At 42.0% G+C, this 24,513-nt stretch overlaps 1 protein-coding gene across 1 annotated transcript; it reads left to right on the plus strand.

The window, feature by feature from the left end:
- Positions 1–1,299: 1,299 nt before the first annotated feature.
- Positions 1,300–24,213, plus strand: LOC139453420 (protein SpAN-like). Its single transcript, XM_071235115.1, has 19 exons — positions 1,300–1,368; positions 3,542–3,613; positions 4,006–4,134; positions 4,495–4,582; positions 5,330–5,477; positions 6,381–6,450; positions 7,148–7,342; positions 8,067–8,193; positions 8,667–8,789; positions 10,636–10,730; positions 11,033–11,154; positions 12,840–12,976; positions 14,029–14,123; positions 14,957–15,068; positions 16,446–16,627; positions 17,858–17,972; positions 20,583–20,761; positions 21,752–21,982; positions 24,133–24,213. The coding sequence occupies exons 1-19, from the start codon at positions 1,300–1,302 to the stop codon at positions 24,211–24,213; spliced, it is 2,370 nt and encodes a 789-aa protein (XP_071091216.1).
- The last annotated feature ends 300 nt before the right edge of the window (positions 24,214–24,513 follow it).

Genomic DNA, 24,513 nt, shown 5'->3' on the forward strand with positions numbered 1-24,513 from the left:
TGAGGTGATTCAGTGTGATGAGTACAAACCTGCAATCCCTCATTTCACGTGACAAAGCTTCGCGCATCTATCATACTTTACTTATTATCGTTTCCCAGCTGCGTAGATCGATGCTCATGATGTCAAACACTGGATTGTATGGCCCATACTCGGCTATTTTCAGACTGCTGTCATATAGCTGGAATATTACTTAGCTCGGCGTTAAAGAACAATTAAACAAAATTTTCATTATCCCCGCCACAAGGATCAGATATTTTTCAACTATAAGCTGCAAAACCAGATATTATTTAAGTAAAGCTATGAGCCTGAGTACTTTGTAAGAAAAATGTATTTTTTTGTGATAGAAGTTTTCCAACAGTCTGAAATTAGTTGGTCGGTTCCTTAGCGGCATAGTTTAATGGCATACACTAAGCACAATTACATAGGGGGGTCGGTGGTTCGATCCCTGGCCGCGTTATTCGAAAAAGGCGTTAAAAGATAGTGCTTGCGCTATGTACGATATCAACCCTAAATGTTAAAAAAATAATGTTTTCATTAAGGGTTACAGGTTGTTACTCTTAATGTTAAAAAACTTACATTGAGAGTTAACACATAACTCTTATTGTAAAAATGCTTCACATTGAGAGTATTTTTTACATTAATGGTTGTAACAGCGGTATCTTTGTTAAACAGCAGCAGAATCTCAGTGGGCTAGAACTATCTCACATCACAGAAGCATCGACATACATGAGCGGAGCACACGCAAGACAATTTCATTTGATTTGGCATGATTAATAAACCAAATGCGTGCAGCACGTGCTTCTATATACCTTCACGCGTGGTTGATATTGGCGTCCGGGGTTAGGATCTGCTCTCTTTTTGACGGGGTGCTGGTTTGACACAGACGTACTGTAATTCTGATTTACTTTTCATCTTTCCGAAAAAAAGTCGTTTTGCAATGAGTTCAAGGACAACCATGCTGTCGTGAATAAAACAATACTTATACATGCCATTGGCTTGAAAAGTAAATCATGTGGGGATCAACCTCTTACGTTTTGACTCCTCCACCCTTGAACCCAACCCCAACAAGACCTATTCTCGAACGTGAAAACCATGCCACGAACAATCCTTGCAAAATCAATAAAGATCATTCTTGCTCGAACAACATCAGCTTGGGTGCGTGCATTTCGAGGCGACAAGCCAATCAATCCGACCAACTCTATATAACACACCACAATGACTTAGATGAGATCAGTGAGTTCAATTTTCTCTCAAACCGAAGACTGTTGAGGCTTGAAACTGACGGTTTAAGACGGCAAGATGGATGAATCAAGCCTCTGTTTGAAGCTTCATCTTTTGCAAGTATTGACTGTCATTATCCTCCCGAATGTAAGTGTGTATATTTATATATATAGAGAGAGAACTATGGGAAAGACTTCTGCCCGTATCCCCCCTCCAAAAGTTATATTTGCATGCATTGCCGCTCAATCCTTTTAATGATTATACATATGTTTTAGGGGGAAGTCTTGTCCCTTGGTTCTCAGAGCGATCGCAGGTTTGATTACGTTGTCAACGTGCGTCGTCTTAGGCACCCCTCTCACTTCATACTGTTCAGGATACTCGCAACCTGTCAAGATCCGAGGTAGAATAGGCCTTCAGCAACCCATTCTTGCTGTAAAAGTTGACTATGCTTGTCGTAAGAGGCAACTAACGCGATTGGCTGGTTAGGATCGCTGCCTTGGTTGATGCATGTCATCGTTTCCCAATTGAGTGGATCGAAACTCATGATATCAATCACTGGATTGTCTGGTCCAGGCTCGATTATTTACAGACCGGCGTCATTATGCTGAAATAACGCTGAATGCGGCGTTTCAACAACAAACACTCACTTTACTATCTTACACGTCTCACGCCTGCGTCAATACATCACTTTTGTGATACCCTACGTTTCTCCATCGCCCGTGAATACACGAACACTGGAATCTGTTTCGACTGATCATCGAGACTGCGTATTCTCTGGCGTTGACGTTATATATTCTGTTCAATACCTTTCCCATCACCCGTGAATTCCTCCGACCGTTTTGCAGTGCAGTCGTTATTTTTAATCAACAAGGGAGCACGGGTGGCCTTATAATTGGGCACGTCAGAAACCTATGATCGTGGGTTCAAGTCCAGGCTCGCTCCGATTATGTTTCTAGGTTTGTCGTGGGTTTCACCAAAGTAGTAAACCTCTGAGACCTGCAACACGTCCGGCTTTCTTCCCACATTAAGCTGGCACGCCCTGATATAACTAGAATACTATACAAAGCGGCGTTAAACCCAACTCTCATTTTAACCAACAAATCAAGACACGGCCTGGTTCCATCAAGAGGGAAGCCCGCGAGCACCCACACCAATTACAGAAAGAGCAAAAATCTGCTCAATACATTGCTTCAAAATAAGGCAGCGGTACTGTCCGTACAATTTTCATTTGACTTCCGTGAGTTATAAACGGCCTCATTTCATTGGAGACTATAAATAGACACACGTCAGTTTGTATATCCTCGAGGGTGATGGAGGGGCGTGTTTTATACAAAGCCACAAAGTATTGGCTATGGTATTTGGAAACAGAACAGGTATTCAGCACAACATATCTCGTCCTCTATATCTCCAGGGCCTGCAATTTGGTAAATCGGCTCCAACCCCTGGATCCATCCCCGTGGTTCTCATGATCTAATCTTATATCACCCGCCTTCGATATACATTAACATTTACCGACCAATCAAACGTCGAGATATGGGACTAGGGAGTGGCGACCCACGGTTTATATAGACATTCAGACATCCTTTCCATCAAAAATATTTTAGGGCTTATTTTATTTGTCAATCATTCTTTCAACGTTGACTTTCTTTCATACTCTGTCGTACTTACTGATACTAGGGGTGTCATGATAATCGAATTATATATATATTGCTATTAGTTAGCACTTAAAGTCAATAAATCGATTGTTAAATCGGTTTCCGACCAATAGTATCGATTTCAGTTAAGAATATCGGTAGCTTCGATTGTATTTACCATAGTTTTACAGTTTCTATAAAATACATGCAATGCTGTTCAAATTTGTTTTTCTATTGACATGAGTGGTAGTAATTTACACATGGTAATGTGGAAGTTTCTTTTTCTTAAATTATTAGGGTAAAGAAAAAACAAATCAGTCACATCTCAAACTTTACTTTTTATTTGTTATGGTCATCCATCACATTCAAAGGAAACTCAGTTCCAAGGTTTGATTCAACTCTAAAATCTATCTGAAATGATACACTGAAAACTATCGATATTTATCGCACTAGTTGCTTGCAATATCAATAGTTATGCAATAGTGATTTCCAGACCAATAGTCACCCCTAACTGATACTGACCGCCATGTTTTTGATATCGCCAACCCAGGATTGAGACTGGTTTGTAACTCGCATTCTGATTGGCCCGTTCGACTAAATGGCATTGTAAATATGATTGGCTAATGATATGGATGATGATGATGATAATGATGATGCTATCTGTAACCATCACATGCTCATTTCAGTGTTACCAGTCCTTGGACCTTGCTCGCCATTTCGGCAGATTTATTGACGTAGAGGACGGAAAGACCTACCAAGTAAGTTTTGCCATTAAACATAACCCGAGAAAAAGGCTAGACTTATCACGTCCCGTATGCACTAAACGCAAAACTAAAGACTTTCCATGAGTAGGCCATTCTGTCACGTGGAGCAGTGGACCTGTGAAGATCCGGTAGAAAAAAGGTCTTCATCAACCCGTGCTTGTCGTAAGAGGCGACTAACGGGATCGGGTGGTTATGCTCGCTGACTTGGTTGAAGCATGTCATTGTATCCCTGTTGCTAACTTAGATCGATGCTCATGATGTCAATCCTGAATTGTCTGATCCAGACTCGATTATTTGCAGACAGCTGTCATATAGCTGGAATATTGCTGAGTGCGGCGTTAAACAACAAACAAACAAACAAGCACTGGTTTCATCTTTCATTGCAGTCCTTTCTGTACGATCTCCTGAGCCAGGAACCTGAAGACGAGAACCTCCTCCACCCTGTGAGGAACGCGATTGACGGCGATCTCCTTCTTACTCCAGAACAAAAGGAACAGTTCCTTCAAGACAACAAGGTATCTAGTTCTACCCATATCTATATCTTTTTAAAATTATTTTTATTATTATATTCAGAATAAATAAATAAATGGAGACACGAGGGTTTTGGTGATCCAGGCTGATTATTATCATTATTATTATTTTATTTATTTATTTATTTATTTTTGTTATTATTGTTATGATTGCCAATTCCACACCCCAAATCATGCCAAAAGGGCTACATCATTACCCCGGTCATTGGATCGATTTTCATTGTCAGCACCCTCGGGGTTACCGTGAGGCGTCAGTTTAACAGTCTTTCATCCTACCGGGTACCCATTCACTGCTGGTGACTAAGAATGTTATATATTCATGTGCCTCTTTTCAAACTGCTGCAGGCAAAGAGGAAAATCATAAGAAATGAGTACTATCTGTGGCCCAAAGGGATTGTGCTATGGCGGTTTGCGGCTGGAAGGAGAGCATTCAGTGAGTATCTTAATATAATTCAGTTCAGTTCAAAACATTGAATTACATTTAGTATACATTTAATAATAACAGGTTTTTTAAACATTTTTATTATTAATAATAACATAGTTTATAGAGAGAAACAGAGCAGACAGACATTTGTGCAAGAAAGGGGATTGTCGGATTGTCTCAAGATGTATCCAGTTTACAGTGAAATATTTAATATGGGATATTTAATCGGAATATGAAAAGGAAATACACAAAGGATTGTATTCGCTATGTTTCTCCACACACAAAAATTAATTGTCATATTCTGAATATGAATCGCCGTTCGTTTTAGTGTTCGCGTTACCGACCACCTGACCACCCGATCCCGTTTGTCGCCTCTTACGACAAGTATAGTTGCCTCTTATGGCAAGCATGGGTTGCTGAAGACCTATTGTACCCAGGATCTTCATGGGTGGAGACGAAGGTCGAGGTGTGGAGAAGAAAGTTCAAGTCGTAAATCACCATTGTATATATACGCTATACAAGTTAGATACTAATTTTCGGCGAAATATTTATAGTGCAATAATAAATTTCTTGTAACAGACTTTCAGGTAATTGACTCTGGGTGCGAACGTGGTCTGTGACGTGTGGCGTCACACAGGGCACGTTGACGTCGTGAAGCCGCACAGACTGGTCAGCCGTCTTGGGGATTTTACAAGACTGTGATTTGCCAATCAGACTGCTAGGAATTATTACGAATGACGGCAATGTATGTTCCAGAGCGTCAAAAATCTTACACAGCGGTGTTGAAGGCAATCCACTATTGGGAGCAGAACACGTGTCTTAGGTTCCTCAAACATGGAACAAAGGAGTATCGCAGTTCAAATTACAACCACAGGGCTATCGTCTCATTTGGAACTGGAAGAGGGTATGTTATTGTTTGTTGTTTTACCTCGCACTCACAAATGTTCCAGCTATATGACGGCGGTCTGTCGAGACCAGACACTTCATGAGCATCGGTCTATGCAGTTGGGAAACGATGAAATGCATCGACCAAGTCGTGTCGGGGGCGGTGGGGTAGCCTCGTGGTGAAGGCGTTCACTCGTCACGCCGAAGACCCGGTTTCGATTCCCCATACACGCACAATGTGTCAAGCCCAATTCTGGTGTCCCCCGCCGTGATATTGCTGGAATATTGCTAAAAGCGGCGTATACTCACTCACTCCAATCTGATCAAATATACGAAGTTATATTTCATCTGGGAAATCTGGTCAGCCGCAAGCCTTTACAAAATGTACTATGATGGCATTCCCAAAGAGATAAACAAAAGTATAAACATTATGGAATCTTGTGTCAATATATTACCACATCAAATTACCATAACTTAACGCCTAAAGATACATTTTCCACAATGGCTTCTTTACAATCTGCACTAATAATATTTAGGTTTTCCTTCGTACCATAACACACTGATCTTGATTCGCTGTGCAGAGTTACGTCCCTTGGGTGCGCCAGAAACCTGTGATCGTGGGTTCGAATACCCATTCGCCCCGATTATGTGACGAGGTTTGTCAGCACCATACCCGTGCTTGTGTTTCAACAAAGCGTTAAACATCTGACACTGCATCAGTTCAGGGTTTCTCCAACATGAAGCTGACACGCCGTAATATAACTAGAATACTGTTCAAAACGGCGTAAAACTCAACTCACTCACTCACATGACTCTTGACAACCTGCTGTTGAAGACTTTCATCATACGATTTTTCCTAATACTCCATGTATCCATCCTAGTTCATCACCCATGCACCTGTCACGTGTCTGTGTGTTGTCAGGTGTGCGTCTCGTGTCGGCTACTCGCGCGGATTTCTTAAAGTCTACCTCAATGAGAGATACTGCATGCGCGTGAGTAGAGGAGTTGCGATATCGTTCATTCCACTATTTATTTCCTATTCATTCGTCCATTCTTATATTTATTCTCATTCATTCATTCATTCATTCTCATTCATTTTTTTCTCATGTTCACTCATTCAACAACACTTTTTCTCATATTTATTCTTTCATTCATTCATTCTCATTCATTCATTCATTTTCATATTTATTTTCAATTCATTCGTTCATTCTCATATTTTCATTCCTAAATTCCTTATTCATAATCATTTATATTCTCATTCATTCATTCATTTTGATTCATTCATTCATTCATTCTAAATTCATTCTCATATTTATTCATTTGTTCCCATTCATAATCATATTTCCCAGTCGTCTAAGGAGCAGAATTGCTGCTTTTGGGGAGTCAGAAACCTATGGTTGTGGGTTCGAATCCCGGTTCGCCCCAATTATGTTTCTAGGTTTGTCAGCACCATACTCACCTCGTGGTTTTCACCGAAGTGGTAAACGTCTGAGACCTGCATCACTTCGGGCTTTCCTCCCACATTAAGCTGACACGCCGTGATATAACTGGAATACTGTTAAAAGCGGCTTTAAACTCAACTCACTTACCTATTCATTCGTTCATTCTCATATTTTCACTCATTCATTCACGTCGCAGCATGTTTCAATTATTGTGTTAACCGAGTGCACGTTTCTCCTTATCCCACAGAGGGGAACGATTGTTCACGAGATCGGCCATGCCATAGGCTTCTTCCACGAGCAAGCTCGAGCTGACAGACGTGATCACGTGACTGTCAATAAACAGAATGTCAGGGGCGGTAGAATGATCAACTTTGTGATAATACGTGGTCTGGCAAACAGGGCCAGCTACGACCTCGGCTCCATCATGCACTACGGCCCAAAGGTAAAACCCAGTCCTGATATATAACATAGCTAGCTACGATCAGGCCGTTTGTTGCTCGCTGTAAATGTGACATTTTAAAGTTGCGGAAAACTTTGAAATACATGTTCAAATGCCCGATTTTTTTCATCTTACATTTACAGTGGGACCCGTGAAGATTCCGGTATAGAATACGTCTTCAGCAACCCATACTTGCCGTAAAAGGCAACTATGCTTGTCGTAAAAGGCGACTAACGGGATCCGGTTGTCAGGCTCGCTGACTTGGTTGATACATGTCATCGTTCCCAATTGCGTTGATCGATGCTCATGATGTCAATCACTGGATTGTCTGGTCCAGACTCGACTATTTTACAGACCGCCGTCATATAGTTTGAATATTGCTGTGTGTGGCGTTAAACAAGAAACAAACAAACAAAACTTACAGTGGGCTTAACGCTGCTTTTAACAGTATTCCAGTTATATCACGGCGTGTCCGCTTAATGTGGGAGGAAAGCCCGAAGTGATGCAGGTCTCAGACGTTTACCACTTCGGCGAAACCTAAAACCACGGGTGTGGTGCAGACAAACCTAGAAACACAATTGGAGCGAACCGGGATTCGAACCCACGATCATAAGTTTCATTGATATAACTGGAATATTGTTAGAAGCGCCGTTAAACCGAACTCACTCACTCCCTAACTCCTATCATGCAAACGAGAAACACTGCTTATTTCTTAATTTGGATTCAGTTTTTCAGCAAAAATGGGCGTAGAACGATTTCCCCTAAACTCCACTTGTTGACCTTTCTCATGGGCCAGAGACGGAAGCTGAGTTTCTATGACCTTCAGGAGGTGAACCAAGCTTACAAATGTGCAGGTAACTGATATCCCTATTGTCTGTTTATAAAGTAAAAGTCATAAAGAATCAGAATACAGGAAGGTAACGGTAAGATCAGGGATAATAACTGTAAAATTTGAAAATGAATGCTGCAATATGATTGGTTGAAAATGGAATGGAATTGGATCCTGGAAATCTTTCGGACTTTTTACAGCACATGACAACTTTTCATGATAAGAGCTTTTCTTTTTTTATCCCAAATGTTAAAATATATCATGCCATTCCACTTCGCGAATTAGATACCGAATTAAGCAAATATCAAGTTTTCTAAATATTCATTAACGTAATTTCGATTTTGTTATTTTTTCACACATTCTGCTAGCCGAGAGGGTTCAGTTATCAGAGAAACACAGACGTCATCGTGACGTCAGAACATGTCTATCTGACGCAGAACATATCATAAGATTAGTTTTATTAATTTCTAACAATACTTGGTATGATGGTGATTTAAGCCAGCTGCACCAATGCCCCGAGCTGTGAAAACGGGGGCTTCCTGCTCAAGTCTTGTCGGTGTCATTGTCCAGATGGTCTCGCGGGTTCTCGCTGTCAGAATATCAACTCTCGCTACTCAGAAGGTGAGCTATATGACATCTTACGTCGTTTCTTAAGGACATCTACCCGTGAAGATTCGCGGTAGAATATGTCTTCAGCAACCCATGCTTGTCGTAAAAGGCGACTAACGGGATCGGTTGGTCAGGCTCGCTGACTTGGTTGAAGCATGTCACCGATCCGAATTGCATGGATCATGCTCCTGATAACAATCACTGGATGGTCTGGCCCAGATTCGATTATTTACAGACCGCCGTCATATGGCTGAAATATTGCTGAGTGCGGTATAAAACAATCCAAACCAAAATCTGAAGGACATCATACAATACCAGCATTGTTGAACCCATCTTCTTCTTAAATACCATATACTTACTGATAAGATATGCCCGATGTAATGTAACATTTTTAGTGTATATGATTTATTGCCTTTAAATTTAGTTCTAATAATTACCAAGAATATACTCTGCAAAAAAAGAAACGCAATCGTTATTTTTACATTTTATATATCATATAAATAAATCAACAGATCGTACTTGACTGTTCAAAATTGACACATATCATTATTATTTACCCGGGTTCCATATGGCAAACATGAAATAGTAGATTGCAAGATGAAGGTCATCTGTTCTTTGGCCACTGAGTCCAAAACTGACTGACCGTCGTCCCATGGAAGCAGTCAGATCCCGAATTCCCTTGAACTTGCACCAAATCTGTTCTACCAGTGTAGGAGATTGCTGCCCACATCACCACACTTCCACCACCACATCTGTCCACTTCCTGTCTGCAGTTTCGTGCATAACGTTTAAGCTTGTAAACACGACGTCTACGATCCGCACGATCCTGGTATTGTCGTATTTCTAGAGGTGGCTGTGGTGATTCTGTAACGTACGTGACGTAGCCTATGAATCTGTCCTGTGCGCTAATCGTGATACGTGGTCGACCGGACTTGGGAAGTACCCGTGTTGTCCCCTGTGTCTGATAACGGTTCCTCAGTATTGTAATTGTGCTTAGTGCCACCTGGCACTGTTTGCAGTCGGCCGATGGTGTTGTTGCTCTGTTTTCGCTATTTACTTGCTGTAAGATTGTGATTGCATGCAAAATGATAAACCAAGCACGTGCATGTCATGTTGATGTGTTTTGGTGCCAGACTCTCATGTGGTTGCGTTTTTGCTATTTTTTTTGTTTTTTCCAAATTTCTGCAGTGCCTCATTCTGTCCACACAAATCAGTCCCAATCAACGCAGAAATGACTACTTCATGTTTGGTATTAAATTTGTATGAATGTCGGCAACACTCGTATAATTACCAATTTTACTAATTTTGCAAGGGGTTTCTTTACAGCGTATACATGATAGGTGAATTATGAAATCTAAAAGTAATACATGTTTCAGTTGAACAGTTTCCTTGGCTTTACATGTGTTTGTGACAGGTGCCAACGGTGGGGCAGGATACGCTTTTCGCGAACACCTGGTATCATCAATATTTGATAGTGATTCATATACACATGCTCTCTGAACAGCGAATTAACCCTCTGGATGCCGAGTTTTTTTCTGACGCACATTTTCCTTAGATATGAAAAGTAAAGGTTTGGCGAGAATTGCTGTAAATAACGCCGCGAGTGGTGATTTAGTAACTAGTAAAAAATGGCGACATTTACGATGTACCTAACTTTCAGGGGTCATTTTCAGTAATTTTGTTTGGCCTAAAATGCAAGTGGATGACATCATAGAACAGGGAATTTCCAACAGTATTCAAAACTGTGAGGTGTGTCTGTGTGCGGGATGCAGATTGAATTTTATTCGACTTCAAAGTGAGGGTTGAATATGTCCCTCTGGCATCCAGGGAGTTAAATCAATATTTTGTTTTTGGGTAGAGAAAAGTGGTGTGTTCCAAGTATCGTTTGGAGAGTCCATCGATATCAAGTCGCCAAGACAACACGAACACACAACGGCTGTGTGGCTTATTAAGGTAAACTTGTTTTTTAATGTCTCAAAATTACTCACACCCTTCACTGAAGGCTTCTACCATGTTATTCTTCACTTCCACTAAGTGGCAAGTTGTTTGAATAGGTGCTGTCCATCAGAAACCGTTTTATATTTTATTACATGACTGTGCATACCTATCGCGCTCATGCTAAACTTGTGTTTTCTGAAAATTATTTTTTACCATTTCCATGACAACAAATGGGATTTCAAGTGAAGTTATATTTTATTTCGTGTTCAAATGTATATCATTAAGCCCAATGTGAAATTTATGTTTTTGATTTATAGAGTCCAGAGGGTACGACAATGAAGATGCATCTCATCCTTGACCTTTCCTATGACCGCGTCTTAAGATATTGTCACCACTGGGTCGAAGTCCGCTTCAACCTCGTTGGTCAACCTGGCCCTCGGTACGAGTTCGCTCCCCTTGGTATTGTGTAAAGTGCGAAACCGAATTATCAGTGATTCGCATCAAGCTTCTCACAGCGAGTGTCCGTTCGCGGAGCTCCCTATACTATCGCTGTGTCCTGTGATAGGTTGCTACAACCATGCTTCGCGTTAAACTCGCAACCGACTGACCGTTATGTTTAATAATTATCTTTGTATGTCAATTTGAATTTCTATTTCGTTTCATCTATCATGTAATTGGTATATTAAGAATGTAAGGGGGAAGTTGGGTGATTTTCCGATCGTCAAAATTTACTATGATGGCATTCCCATTTGGGGTTAGAGGGCAAATTTCAAGATTCTTGTAATGGACGCGCCCACACTGACGGCAGCGACGTTACCGAGAGTGTAACGAAGGTGTCACGCGCTGGGAAGGAGCTTACGAGTCACACCAAGCTCCTCACAACGATAGTCCGTTCGCTGAGCTCTCTATACTATCGCTGCCACCAGTCAAAACTCCCCACTGTGATAGGTGACCCCAACCATGCTTGGAGTTGAACTCGCAACCGAATGACCGTTATGTTTACAAACAAGTGACGACTGTCGTGACGCCGAATACACTTATCGCTGCTAAATTACCTTCTTTGTTTGTCAATTTGAATTTCTATTTCATTAAAAGTATCATCTTTAATTCATATAGTAAGAATGTAAGGGAGAAGTTGGCTTATTTACCGTTAGTCTGCAATCTCGAACCATTCTGATTATTAAAACAACAAAGTAAATTCATCTGGAAAACATGGTCAGTCGTAAACCTTTTCAAAATGAACTATGATGTCATTCCCAAAGACATAAACAAAAGTATTAACGTTACTACATATGGGGTTAGAGGGCAAATTTCAAGATTCTTGTAATGGTCGCGCCCACACTGGTGGCAGCGATGTTACCGAGAGTGTAACGAAGGTGTCACGCGCTGGGAAGGAGCTTGGAGTCACACTGGGAAAGGGAGTTCACTCTAATTACAATCTGAAGCTATCTCCGTTGTTTCGTATTTGGTGAAAATAGCGTCAGTCTGCCCGTTGTCCAAATGTAAATTTGCCAGGATTATTAATCAAATGCTTGAATATAATTTATTTTCATCTAAGAGAGCTAGGACACTTCTGGAACCACCAATAATACGCATTCGTCTTGTAAACGGCCTGACCAGATCATACCCGATTACTGGCTTGCGTGGCCAAGACTTTATTATTTACATAACTCACGATATGTCAGGAGAATTGCAGACTCAATAATATCCGTTCACTTTATATTGAACGCAGATTAAATCGATAGCTTTTTGCTAACGGTACATGTCAATGATGTGAGGGCTGTTGATATAAGGGTAACGCTATTTTTCAGGGCATTATCATTTGTAGAAGCCCGAGGTTTTCCATTAACTGCCCGACGAAGGAGGGCAGTTGAAAAGACCATCGGTTTTGAAACATTTACTGCAATCAACACGAATGTCACTGACGGAACACGACTATATTCTATTATAAGGGTAACGCTATTTTTCAGGGCATTATCATTTGCAGAAGCCCTCGGTCTTTTCAACTGCCCTCTTTCGTCCGGCAGTTAATGGAAAACCTCGGGCTTCTACAACTGTTCCGTCAGTTTTTGCACACAGTATATGAGTGATTCCGCCCGCTCCTCACTTTTGAATCTATTTCAGGTTCTGTGGACGCTCAATGAAACCCTTGGAGCTGAATTCTACCACTAACTTGGTCATGGTGAAGTTCGAGAGCCGCAATAAGTATTACCACGCAAAACGAGGATTCCTTCTTCACATAGCTGTCGTTCAACCCATCAGTAAGTTAATAAGTGAGCTTGGTTTAACGCCGATTGAACAGTATTCTAGTCAAGTGAAAATTGTACGAACAGTACCGCTGCCTTATTTGAAGCAATGTATTGAGCAGATTTTTGCTCCTTCTGTATGAGAAATATTGCCGTATGTGGAATGTAATAGATGTGGGTACTCCCTGCTTTCTCTCTCGATAGAACCAGGCCGTGTCTTGATTTGTTGATTAAAATGAGAGTTGGGTTTAACGCCGCTTTGAACAGTATTCTAGTTACATCACGGCGTGTCAGCTTAAAGTGGGAGGAAAGCCCGAAGTGATGCAGGTCTGACACGCCTTCCACGTTGATGAAACCCACGAGCACGGGGTGGTGACAATGCTAGAAACATCATAGGGGCGAACCCACCATGAGTAAGTAACCCGTAGAGATTCATGGGAAGGATAAAGGTCCCCAGCAACCTATGCATGTCAAGAGTCGATTGCAGGGATCAGCTGCTCAGGCTTTGTCACTTAGTTGATTTGCGTCTCATCGTACCCCGCAGCCCTCGTTGTTCATAATATCAATCACGGGTTTGTCCAGACTCGATTTATTTCTAGGCCGCCCTGATATAGATGTAACACATATGCAATATAGCTGACTGTCGCACAAAACAGATGTCCAGAAGGAAGGTTTGTTGTTCTACGCCCCAGTCAGCAACATTCCAGTGATATGACGGCAGTCTTTAAATAATCGACTCTTGACCAGACAATCCAATGATTATCATTATGAACATCGATCCATGCAATTTGGATACGATGACATGCATCAACCAAGTCATGAGCATGATCCCGTTTGTCGCCTTTTACGACAAACATAGTCGTCTTTTACGGCAAGCATGGGACGTTGAAGACCTATTCTAACCGGGATCTTTAGGAAGTAAGTGCAATGACATCTACTGTTGTATATACTACTCAAAATTTGTTAAGGACTACACCTTTGACCATTTTGTTTCTTAGCAAATGTTGAGAAGCATATATTATGTACATGTATAATTCACATAGGGACTTTTTTTGTTCATTTTGTAGATACTCATGTCATCTGTACTTTCAAAGACACGGATGCAGCCAGATGTCCTTTCCAACAGAGCAAAGAGGACGACATTGACTGGAAGACATTTGTAGTACGTACAACAACTGTCATAATTACATGGAATGAGTATGAGTATATATGCATGGATATTATTGTCGTATTGATAAAAGACATTATTATTCCTTAAAGTGAGATAGACGAATCAGAGAGCAGGACTGCTAATTATGACACCATGTGAGTCCTATACTGTCAGTAAGAGCCATCTTTGCTTTTCCAACACACACCACATATATTTCACATGAAAGTTGCGGAACAGAAAATCTTTATTCGACACTGTTTTGTGTTGCTATATCATAAATTGTGATGTCCAAGGACATTCACTTTTTAAAAAAATCGCGGTCGGGACTATGTTCAAATAGATTATAGTTTAAACTTTCGATCCGTAAAGATCCGGGGTAGAATACCTCTTCCGCAACCCATGCTTACCGTAAGAGGCGACTAACGGGATCGGATGGTCAGGCTCGCTGATTTGGTTGATGCATGTCATCGTATCCAAATTCCGTGGTCCAGATTCGATTATTTACAGACCGCCGGCATAAAGCTGGAATATTGGTGAGTGTGGCGTTAAACAACAAACAAACATTAGATCAGCTGATTGACTGTGTGTGAGCGTAACCAGGGTGTCGATCAAAACTGACAATATTAATCACTGGATTGTCTGGTCCAGACTCGATTGTTTACCGATCGCCGTCATAAAGCTGAAATGTTGCGGCGTAAACTACAAATACACAGAAACACACAAACGCACGCGCGCGCATATACGCATGTACGCCCACGACTGCTAATGGCTGAATGCAACTATACCCAAACCACAAAGATGACGTGAAAATGTTTCATATATTAATATTTTCTTTCTGTTTTCAGATAAACAAGATTTCACTTGACAATGATGAAGACCGAGTGTCCTATATCGCCATAGATTCTCGTAACGCCCCCCAGGCAGGGAAGGCTATTCTAAGGAGTGCTGAAATACTTGGTAAGAAGATAAACAGCGCACAACAGCACCATTGTTCTACTCCAGACTTTGTGTCTGATCACGTAGCATCGTATCACAACGGCGTAAATCGGTGCTCGTGCTGTCAACCAGAAGTTCACCTTGCCCAAAGACCCGTGAAGATCCGGGAAGAGAATAGGTCTTCAGCAACCTCTGCTTGTCATTGGTTTGTTGTTTAACGCCGCACTCAGCAATATTCCAGCTATATGACGGCGGTCGGTAGGTAAATAATCGAGGTTGGACCAGACAATCCAGTGATTAATATCATGAGCATCGATCCACGCAATTGGGGTCGATGACATGCATCAACCAAGTCAGCGATCCTGACCACCTGATCCCGACCACCCGATCCCGTAAGTCGCCTCTTACGACAAGCATAGTCGCCTTTTACGGCGAAATGGGTTGCTGAAGACCTATTCTACCCCGGAATCTTCACGGGTCTTAAGAGGCAACTAACAGGAACGGATGGTCAGGCTCGCTGACTTGGTTGATTGCATGTCATGATATACCAATTGCGTAGATTGATGCTCATGATGTGAAGCACTGGATTGTCTTGTCCAGATTCGATTATTTACAGACTGTCGTCATATAGCAAGAAGATTGCTGTGTGCGGCATTAAACAACAAACAAACAAACAAACGTGAGCGGCGACCCTAAATTGGATCGTGTGGCCAGGCTCGATCGACAATTTAAGTCAGAGACATCATTTGATTTCACTGCCTCCGTGGTCTAGTGGTTGAGGAGCGGTCGGGTAGCCTAGTGGTTAAAGCGTTCGCTCGTCGCGCCGAAGACCCGGGTTCGATTCCCGACATGGGTACAAGGTGTGCAGCCCATTTCTGGTGTCCCCCGCCGTGATATTGCTGGAATGTTGCTAAAAGCGGCGTAAAACCATACTCACTCACTCGTGTGGTTGAGCGTCCGCCTGGAAAGCGAAAGGTCAGACGTTCCATCCCCGGCCGCGTCATGCCAAAAGACGTTAAAAGATGGTACTTGTTATTACCCTGATTGCTGCTCGGCATAAAGGGCTAACACAAGGACTGGTCAGCTCAGTGTCAGTATATCGTGTCTGAGTGGCGTATTCATGTTAAACTAAGGCATGGTATTTCAGTGGGCTACCACTATAAAATCAGCATTACTCCCGATACCTGCATGCACGTCGCTATATAAGTGTAATAACCTTGGCCGCGATGTTAAACCCGTTTCACCTCACCTTAACTCATTTTATTTCAGGGGCGATGGGTAGTCTAGTGGTTAAAGTTTCGCTCGAGTTGAAGCCCAGGGTTCGATTCCCAATATTGCTGCAATATGTTAAAATCGGCATAAAAAACAACTCATTCACTGACCTATTTTCCATTTTAGAGGGCTCTTGGTGTCTCAAATTTCTCTACTTCGTTAATGCTGCGCAGTCACGTGGGTATATGCACGTGCTTGCCATGACAACCAAGAGGACAGGGAGATGGTATCTTTGGGGCACACCTGGATCTGGGAAAGGCGAGTGGTCGCCCGTTGAGCTGTCTATCAATAGCACAGACAGATTTATGGTAAGTGCGATCAGAACAAATAATTTTTAAGGACGATTTTAGCATAAACATCACTTTAATTTTGTGGATAGACTTATGGCGATTTGCTAAATAATGTGTAATAAGTAGCTAAAATTGAACGTCAAAACACACACACTATAAAGGAGGTCACAATCCCCTTAGGTGGTTGTACAGATTTGAGTCCCTTTGGCGTACCAGGAACCTAATTGTGGGATCGAAAGCTAGATTTAGCACAATAACACTTCCCACTTTCCTCTCACATCAAGTTGAAACGCCGTGGTACAACTGAAATATAGTTCAAAGCAGCATAAAACCACCCAATCAATTTGACAGAGCTATCCGTTAGATATGTGTTATCTGACCATTGTCTTTTCATTATTCCTCTTTATCTACTAACAGCAAGTCAAGTCTGGCCGCTTTTAAGATCCCCACGATCCCCTTCTTGCCGTCAGAGCCATATTGTCCTGTGTATCCGGTGGTCACAGTGTCATGTGTATCCGGTGGTCACATTGTCCTGTGTATCCGGTGGTCACATTGTCCTGTGTATCCGGTGGTCACAGTGTCCTGTGTATCCGGTGGTCACAGTGTCATGTGTATCCGGTGGTCACATTGTCCTGTGTATCCGGTGGTCACTGTCATTCTCTATCTCCAGGACTCGCATTTCGATAAGCCTACACTAACCTTTGGATCCATTCCCGTAGTTCTCGCAATCTCAAATTACCTGTCCTTGATTTTTCATGAATATTTCACCGATCAGTGAAACGCCGAGATGAGGAAAAAGGATGGGTAAGGGAGGCAACTCGTATTGCCATGTTGTTCATATCGCCTCTGCTGGGCCCCGTCTCTCATATCGCAAGTTGACGACGCCGCGCATTAGGAGCCGGAAACCAGCTTACTTCCTGACATTGAGACTGGTTTGTAAGTCGCATTCTGATTGGTCCGTAAGACTAAGTAGCGTAGCAAAGCAAATTCGCTAATGAAATCAAGCGCGGGTACTTTGAGATGGCGAGATCCAAGGAAATGGATCCAGAGGTATGTGTAGGTTTACCGAAATGCGAGTCCTGGAGATTTAGAGGCTGTGTGTTATAGTACCCTCTGAGCCATTGTTTATGCCACAGACGACTGTGTTGTCTGGTACGGGCGTTCATTTACATGTCGCCTTGATATTGCTGCATGCAAAGTTACATGATAGCATCACACATTTAGTCATGCTGTTTCCATGTGATTCAGATCCAGTTTGTAGGTGTTGTGAAAGATCAACTGACGGTTGGCGTGAGCATGATAGAGCTTATCCCAGAACCATGCCAGCACCCGAACAAATCCCTGATTCTCCTTCACAAGAAAGGTATTCCAAAACCCCGAAATGTTCAATTGCTAGATTAGCTGAATCATTTTCAACTTGAAACCATGAAGATTTGGGTCAGAATTGGTTTTCTGCAACTCATGCTTGTCGTAAGAGGCGACTAACGCACGTAGTTCGGGTGGTAGGACTTGGTTGAAGCATGTCATCGTATCCCAATTGCGAAGATCGACGCTCATGATGTGAATGAATCACGGGATTTTCTGGTCCAGATTCGATTATTTACAGACCGCCCTCACATAGCTGCAATATTGCCAATTGCGGCGTTAACAACAACAGACAAACTTATTGGACTGTCAGTTCCTTGCTCAAAAACAAGTTTAGAAAAGACACGCGTGTGGAGTCACGTGACTTCCTCACGTAAATAGAAATCCAACAACACGATGATGTTCATTTACTTTTCTTTTCTTAGCAGTTCTTTCATTTTGCTTACTATTTGTTTGTAAAAAAACAATCTCATTAAAATCAGATCTTAGTACTCGCTGCCGCTAAACAAAGATCTGTGGACATCCCCTTACGGGTCACGTCAGACCGACCTTTCGCGAACTCTGTCCGACCAATGAAATTACTGACAAGAAGTTGATATTAGCCAGTCAGAAAGCAGCTTTCTCGTGCTTTACGGCACCAATTTCAAATTGGCGACTACGCATCGAAACATATTTTGACAAGTTCTCGCTTAAAAATTTGAAACCTGAACAAAAGAACATTCTCGAATGGCTAATATATAGTCTAGATTGTATAGATACAGTCGTTAATCCCGTAACTATCGTTCCGAATACCCCGTTTTAAAGTTTTCGGGACTGCATGATTAGAATTCACATTCCGACTGTCACTTTCATGACCTGATAACCGACTCTCTGATTGGTCGGATGAAAGGTCGTTCTGACGTGAACCCTAATGGGATGTCCTCAGATCTTTGTCTAGCGGTAACGAGAACTAAGATCTGATTTTAATGAGATTGTTTTTTTCAATTTATTCCCAAAATTACAATTCTAAAACCTAGAAAAGTTGCATTATCTGAACATGTGGCGAAATCCATAGCAGATAGTGTTGTGGATGAGGATGTGTATATCGAATGTTTGGGAATGTTGGTTTACGTCAGTTGGCAGACAAATTTGCTGGGGGAAAAAACATTACTTTTAAATTTGGATGGATAAAATAACGTGATCGGGTGGTCAGGCTCGCTGACTTGGTTGTAGCATGCCATCGATCCCGTGAAGATCCGGGGTAGAATACGTCTTCAGTAACCCATGCTTGTCGTAAAAGGCGACTAAAGGGATCGGTTGGTCAGGCTCGCTGACTTGGTTGATGCATCCATGTCATCGATCCTAACTGCGTGGGTCGATGCTCATGATGTCAATCACTGGATTGTCTGGTCCAGACTAAGTTATTAACAGGCCGCCGTCATATAGCTGGAATGTTGCTGAGTGCGGCGTAAAACATCAAGCCAAACCAAAGATAACGTTGCGCTTGCTGTTTAAACAATAGCGATAACTGGTACAGTTAGTCAACGGAAAAGTTCTATTTTAACTGTTTTGATTCCCTCTCGTCGCGTTACAACAGAAATCTACTCCAAACTTTTTCCACGGACAGAAATAAGGTTTTTGCTCATGGCTTCACAAAAATGGATGTTAAAGGTACAGTCGACTTTATACATGGTATATTTCACAAATGGCGATAACTGGTCGCTAGCCAGTAGTTACGGGATGTGATAACGAATGTAAACACTGACGGGGTGGGGATCAAGTGTTGCTAAGTAACTGGTCAGTGATTGAATGGTTTGTCGCTGGGATACCCAGTTAGACAATGATGAGGTCATGGAGATTGTAGAAACGGCAGTGTGTGGTGTGTCTGGGATTTTGTCTGGAGATTAGATAGATTTTTTTTTAAAATAAATAAAAATAAAAGGCGACTATGTTTGTCGTGAAAGGCGACTATGTTTGTCGTGAAAGGCGACTATGTTTGTCGTAAAAGGCGACTATGTTTGTCGTAAAAGGCGACTAACGGGATCGGGTGGTCACGCTCGCTGACTTGGCTGATACATGTCATCGTGTTCCAATTGCGTGGATCGATGCTCATGATATCAATCATTGGATTGTCTGGTCCAGACTCGATTTTTTTACAGACCGCCGTCATATAGCTGGAATATTGCTGAGTGCGGGGGTTAAACAACAAACCAACCAAACAACGTACTTCGATGGGGTGGACCAGTACTCATCCATCAACTTATCGGTTCCGAGTTGATAACTTGTACAGTCCAATACTGTATCAATACTCTATACTGATGTAATAGTACTTGTGTGATTGTCGTAAAAGGCAAATAACGGGATCGGGTGGTCAGGCTCGTATCTCAATTGCGTAGATAGATACTCATGATGTCAATCACTGGATTGTCTGGTCCAGACTCGATTTTTTTTTTTTACAGACTATCATATAGCTGGAATATTGCTGAGTGTGGCGTTAAACAACAAACAAACACATGTTCAATGTGACAAGGTTTATTTTCTTTCATCGGATCGAAGGTGGTATTTTAAATGTTGATTGTATCCACGACTTGTTCCATATAGATTTCATACCAGTATCCCAATACAACAGATCTCAAAGTGTCTTTCACGTGCGACTTCGATGTCGATTGGTGCGGATTTACGGATGAGAATCACGTCACACCTCGGTGGAGCAGACGGCAGTCATTTCCGGTAGCTGGACCGTCACATGACCATAAACAACAAGACCGTCGCAGTGGGTTTTACATGAGCAGAAAATCGCCGTCTCAGGTATACCACTCAAGCATGGGGCTGTAACGGGAAGGGGAAAATATACAAGAGCACTCGACCCGTGAAGATCCTGGTTAAAAGGGTCTTCAGCAACCCATGCTTCCCGTAACAGGTGACTATGCTTGTCGTAAGAGGCGACTAACGGGATCGGGTGGTCAGACTCGCTGACTTGGTTGATGCATGTCATCGATCCCAATTGCGTGGATCGATGCTCATGATATTAATCACTGGATGTCTGGTCCAGACTCGATTATTTACAGACCGCCGTCATACAGCTGGAATATTTGTGAGTGCAACAAACAAACAAACCTACGGGGTTGAAATATGAACTTCCAAAAACGCAATTTCCAGCAATCGGAAACTAAATCTGTTCAAAATGTTCAGCTAAAAGTTTGGCCAATATACATGAAGCAAAACCTACTTTCAGGAAATTTTCATAACTATCAAAAAAATTAAAGGTGCTCATGACAACGGCCACATTGCCAAGTTTCCATGTCTTATCTAGGCCGTGGCATGTCGCAGTGATATATCCATGTAAAGTGCATCTAGTCCAGGTGTCAGTTGTAAATCTGATAAGAGTTGTTGTTTTTATCATACATAAACCCGTTAAGATCCGGGGTAGAAAAGGTTTTCAGCAACCCGTGCCTGTCGTAAGAGGCGACTAACGGGATCGGGTGGTCAGGCTTGATGCATGTCATCGTATCCCAATTGCGTGGATCGATGCTCATGATATATTATTAATCAATGGATTGTCTGTTCCAGACTCGATTATTTACAGACCGCCGTCATACAGCTGGAATATTGCTGAGTGCGGTGTTAAACAACAATCAATCAATCTGAGGTTTCGAACACTCTTTCTTAGTGATAGATCCAGATTATCTGCAGATTTTCATAGTTGACAGATAAAGCTTGTTCTGATGACGCTGCACGTCTATGTTTAGACAGGTGTTATTGCTTGAAAAACATCTGTCAGTGTTGTATGTTTCACAGACAGGGAAAGCAGGACGACTTGTCAGTCCCACCCTCACAGCTGTCAATCACTATGGATGTGTTCGGTTCTGGATATACGTGTGGGGCTTCTCGCCCGGCATCATGTCAGTCTATCTACGAGATGGCCGCGGCTCGCAGACAACGGTTTGGAGAACTGTATACCTCAACCCTACGTTCAAAGACTGGTCCCAGATAACGGTTCCAATAAAACCAACCTCAAATAAGTACAAGGTACGAGTACAGCCGCTATCCATGTTGGAATTCGCGTCCAAATATGTCCCCAGAATCACATGCTTGTCGCAAGATCTGACGATACAGGGAATTCTCGCCAAGTAGAAACCCTTTCTAGTGGAAATAGTATGTAGATACTTTCCTTTGATCCCCGACCTGTGAAGATCCGGGATAAAATACGTCTTCAGCAACCCATGCTTGCCGTAAAAGGCGACTATGCTTGTCGTAAAAGGCGACTAACGGGATCGGATGGTCAGACTCGCTGACTTGGTTGATGCATGTCATCGATCCCAATTGCATGGATCGATGCCCATGATATTAATCACTGGATTGTCTGGTCAAGACTCGATTATTTACAAAACCGACGTTATATAAATGGAAATAAATGGCATCAACCATTTGTACTCATTTCCTACAGAGTCCCATTTTCAGACTTATGACTGTTAATGGAATAATTTATTTTTTTTATATAATGTCTGCTTAATTGAAAGTAGACATGCTGATATGCCTTGAAATAATGTTTTAATTACATTACGAACTAACGAGAGAAAAATACGCTTTTTTTAAAGTTGACGTCACAGCACAATTGTATCTTGGCACCCATAAGGTCCCCTTTCTCTTGGTTCGTCACATTTCATATCGGATAGGTAGAGAAACCTGTTGTCTAGATACGTTTCCTTGGTCCCCAGAGATATGTATGCGTCGTTAAGCCCCATTTCACTTCACCTCAAAACTTCAAAACTCTACAACACTAACTTGCTTCTGGATTTCAATGATTAACTCATGCACTCATATGTCAATAAATACTTCCGAACGGACAAACAGTAACTATGCTTCAAGTAACGTGGTGTAAATGTTGTTATTGAAAATAACAACATATTTGGAACATTGATTAACATTCTTTTTTTACAAAAAATATGCATGTCACAAGATGCATATTTTTATAATATTTAAGAATCAATAATTGTATAAAAATGTTTCTGATACCCAAACTATAATATAATTCAAATTACAGGACCCTTTCCACTTTCATTTTTAAATTACAACACTTCAAAACTTCAACAGGCATTATCTCCAAACAGCTTCACACAATTCTGTATAGGTCTTCAGCAACCCATGCTTGCCGTAACAGGTGACTATGCTTGTCGTAAGAGGCGGCTAACGGGATCGGGTGGTCAGGCTCGCTGACTTGGTTGATGCATGTCATCGATCCCAATTGTGTGGATCGATGCTCATAATATTAATCGCTGTCTGGTCCAGACTCGATTATTTACAGACCGCCGTCATATAGCTGGAATATTGCTGAGTGCGGCGCAAAACAACAAACCAACCAGTCACACCATTCTGGTTGTCATACGAAGATTAATCTACAACACGGACTTGCTTCTGGGGTTCAGTGGTTAAATCATACATTCTTCTATACATGTTAATATATTCACTCAAACGATTATGTGAACTCTCGGGTTTTGGTATGGGGGCAAATAACAATCGTCAGAAAATGATTTTAAATGAATTCATTAAATGGCGACCAGGAACTGACATCGGGGTGTCACATCTGTGAACAAGGTAACCCAGGCATCGCCATCAAAACCAGTAGTGTCAGTTCATATAGTCACTAGAATACCAAGGGTGTCACTAACGTGTATGATACTACCTCAGTGGGCTAGCCCTATAAAATCGACGCACGCACACACATACTTACATATGCACGTCGCTATATAAGTGCAACAATCTTGTACACGATGTTAAACCCATTTCACTTCACTACAAACAGTTTAACCCAACTCACCTTACGATTTCGCCGAACCATTAACCTTTCAGCAGAAATACTGTTCAAAGCAACCTGTGCCAAACTCGCTTATTAACTGTTTTAAGAAACCTTCCCTTTAGGACTCGATGACAAAATACTAAAAAGGTCCCCAGTACCCTTATAAAGTTGCTGACTGCCTGAAAAACAGCATTCACTCACTCATACACCAAACTGTTTTAACTCTGGGGAAGGGTAGCCAAGTTCGCTTGTCATGTCAGGATACGATTTCCCAATGGATACAATGTTTGGAGCCAGTTTCCGGTGTCCTCACTGTGATATTGCTGAAATAGTGCTATAAGCGACGTAAAATCATACTCACTCACTCTCGCCTCTGTTTCAGATCATCTTTGAAACTGCAGTAGCTCACCGATGGGCAAATATAGCTCTGGATGACGTCACAGTGTCGGATAGTCACTGCTGATATCAATTTATTTCCTATTAGTGAAATAAATACGAAAATACATTTTGACATTGTCAGTTCATTTTTACACGCTCTACTCAAACGTTACCCCGTTGGTAATCCGAGTATGACTGCGTCCCCTGGTTGTGTGGGGGACACTGGTGGCCCAGTCGTCTGAGGCGCCGCTACCCCTGAAGTTCGGGATTAGAATTGGTCTTCGAGCGCGGCGAGCGCTCCATGCTAATTAACAGACAATTAACGGGATCGGATGCTCCGGCTCGCTGACTTGGTTGATGCATGTCATCATATCCCAGTTGCTTG

Source organism: Haliotis cracherodii, unplaced genomic scaffold, assembly GCF_022045235.1.
Source record: "Haliotis cracherodii isolate W230 unplaced genomic scaffold, xgHalCrac1.p SCAF_9, whole genome shotgun sequence".
Classification (NCBI taxonomy): domain Eukaryota; kingdom Metazoa; phylum Mollusca; class Gastropoda; order Lepetellida; family Haliotidae; genus Haliotis; species Haliotis cracherodii.

Bases quoted from the DNA above. Each gene is read 5' to 3' on its own strand.
- LOC139453420 (XM_071235115.1), top strand. From the start codon at position 1,300: ATGGATGAATCAAGCCTCTGTTTGAAGCTTCATCTTTTGCAAGTATTG. The intron at 8,194-8,666 runs GTAACTGATATC...TGGTGATTTAAG, and splicing joins CCAAGCTTACAAATGTGCAG to CCAGCTGCACCAATGCCCCG. The intron at 10,731-11,032 runs GTAAACTTGTTT...TTTGATTTATAG, and splicing joins CGGCTGTGTGGCTTATTAAG to AGTCCAGAGGGTACGACAAT.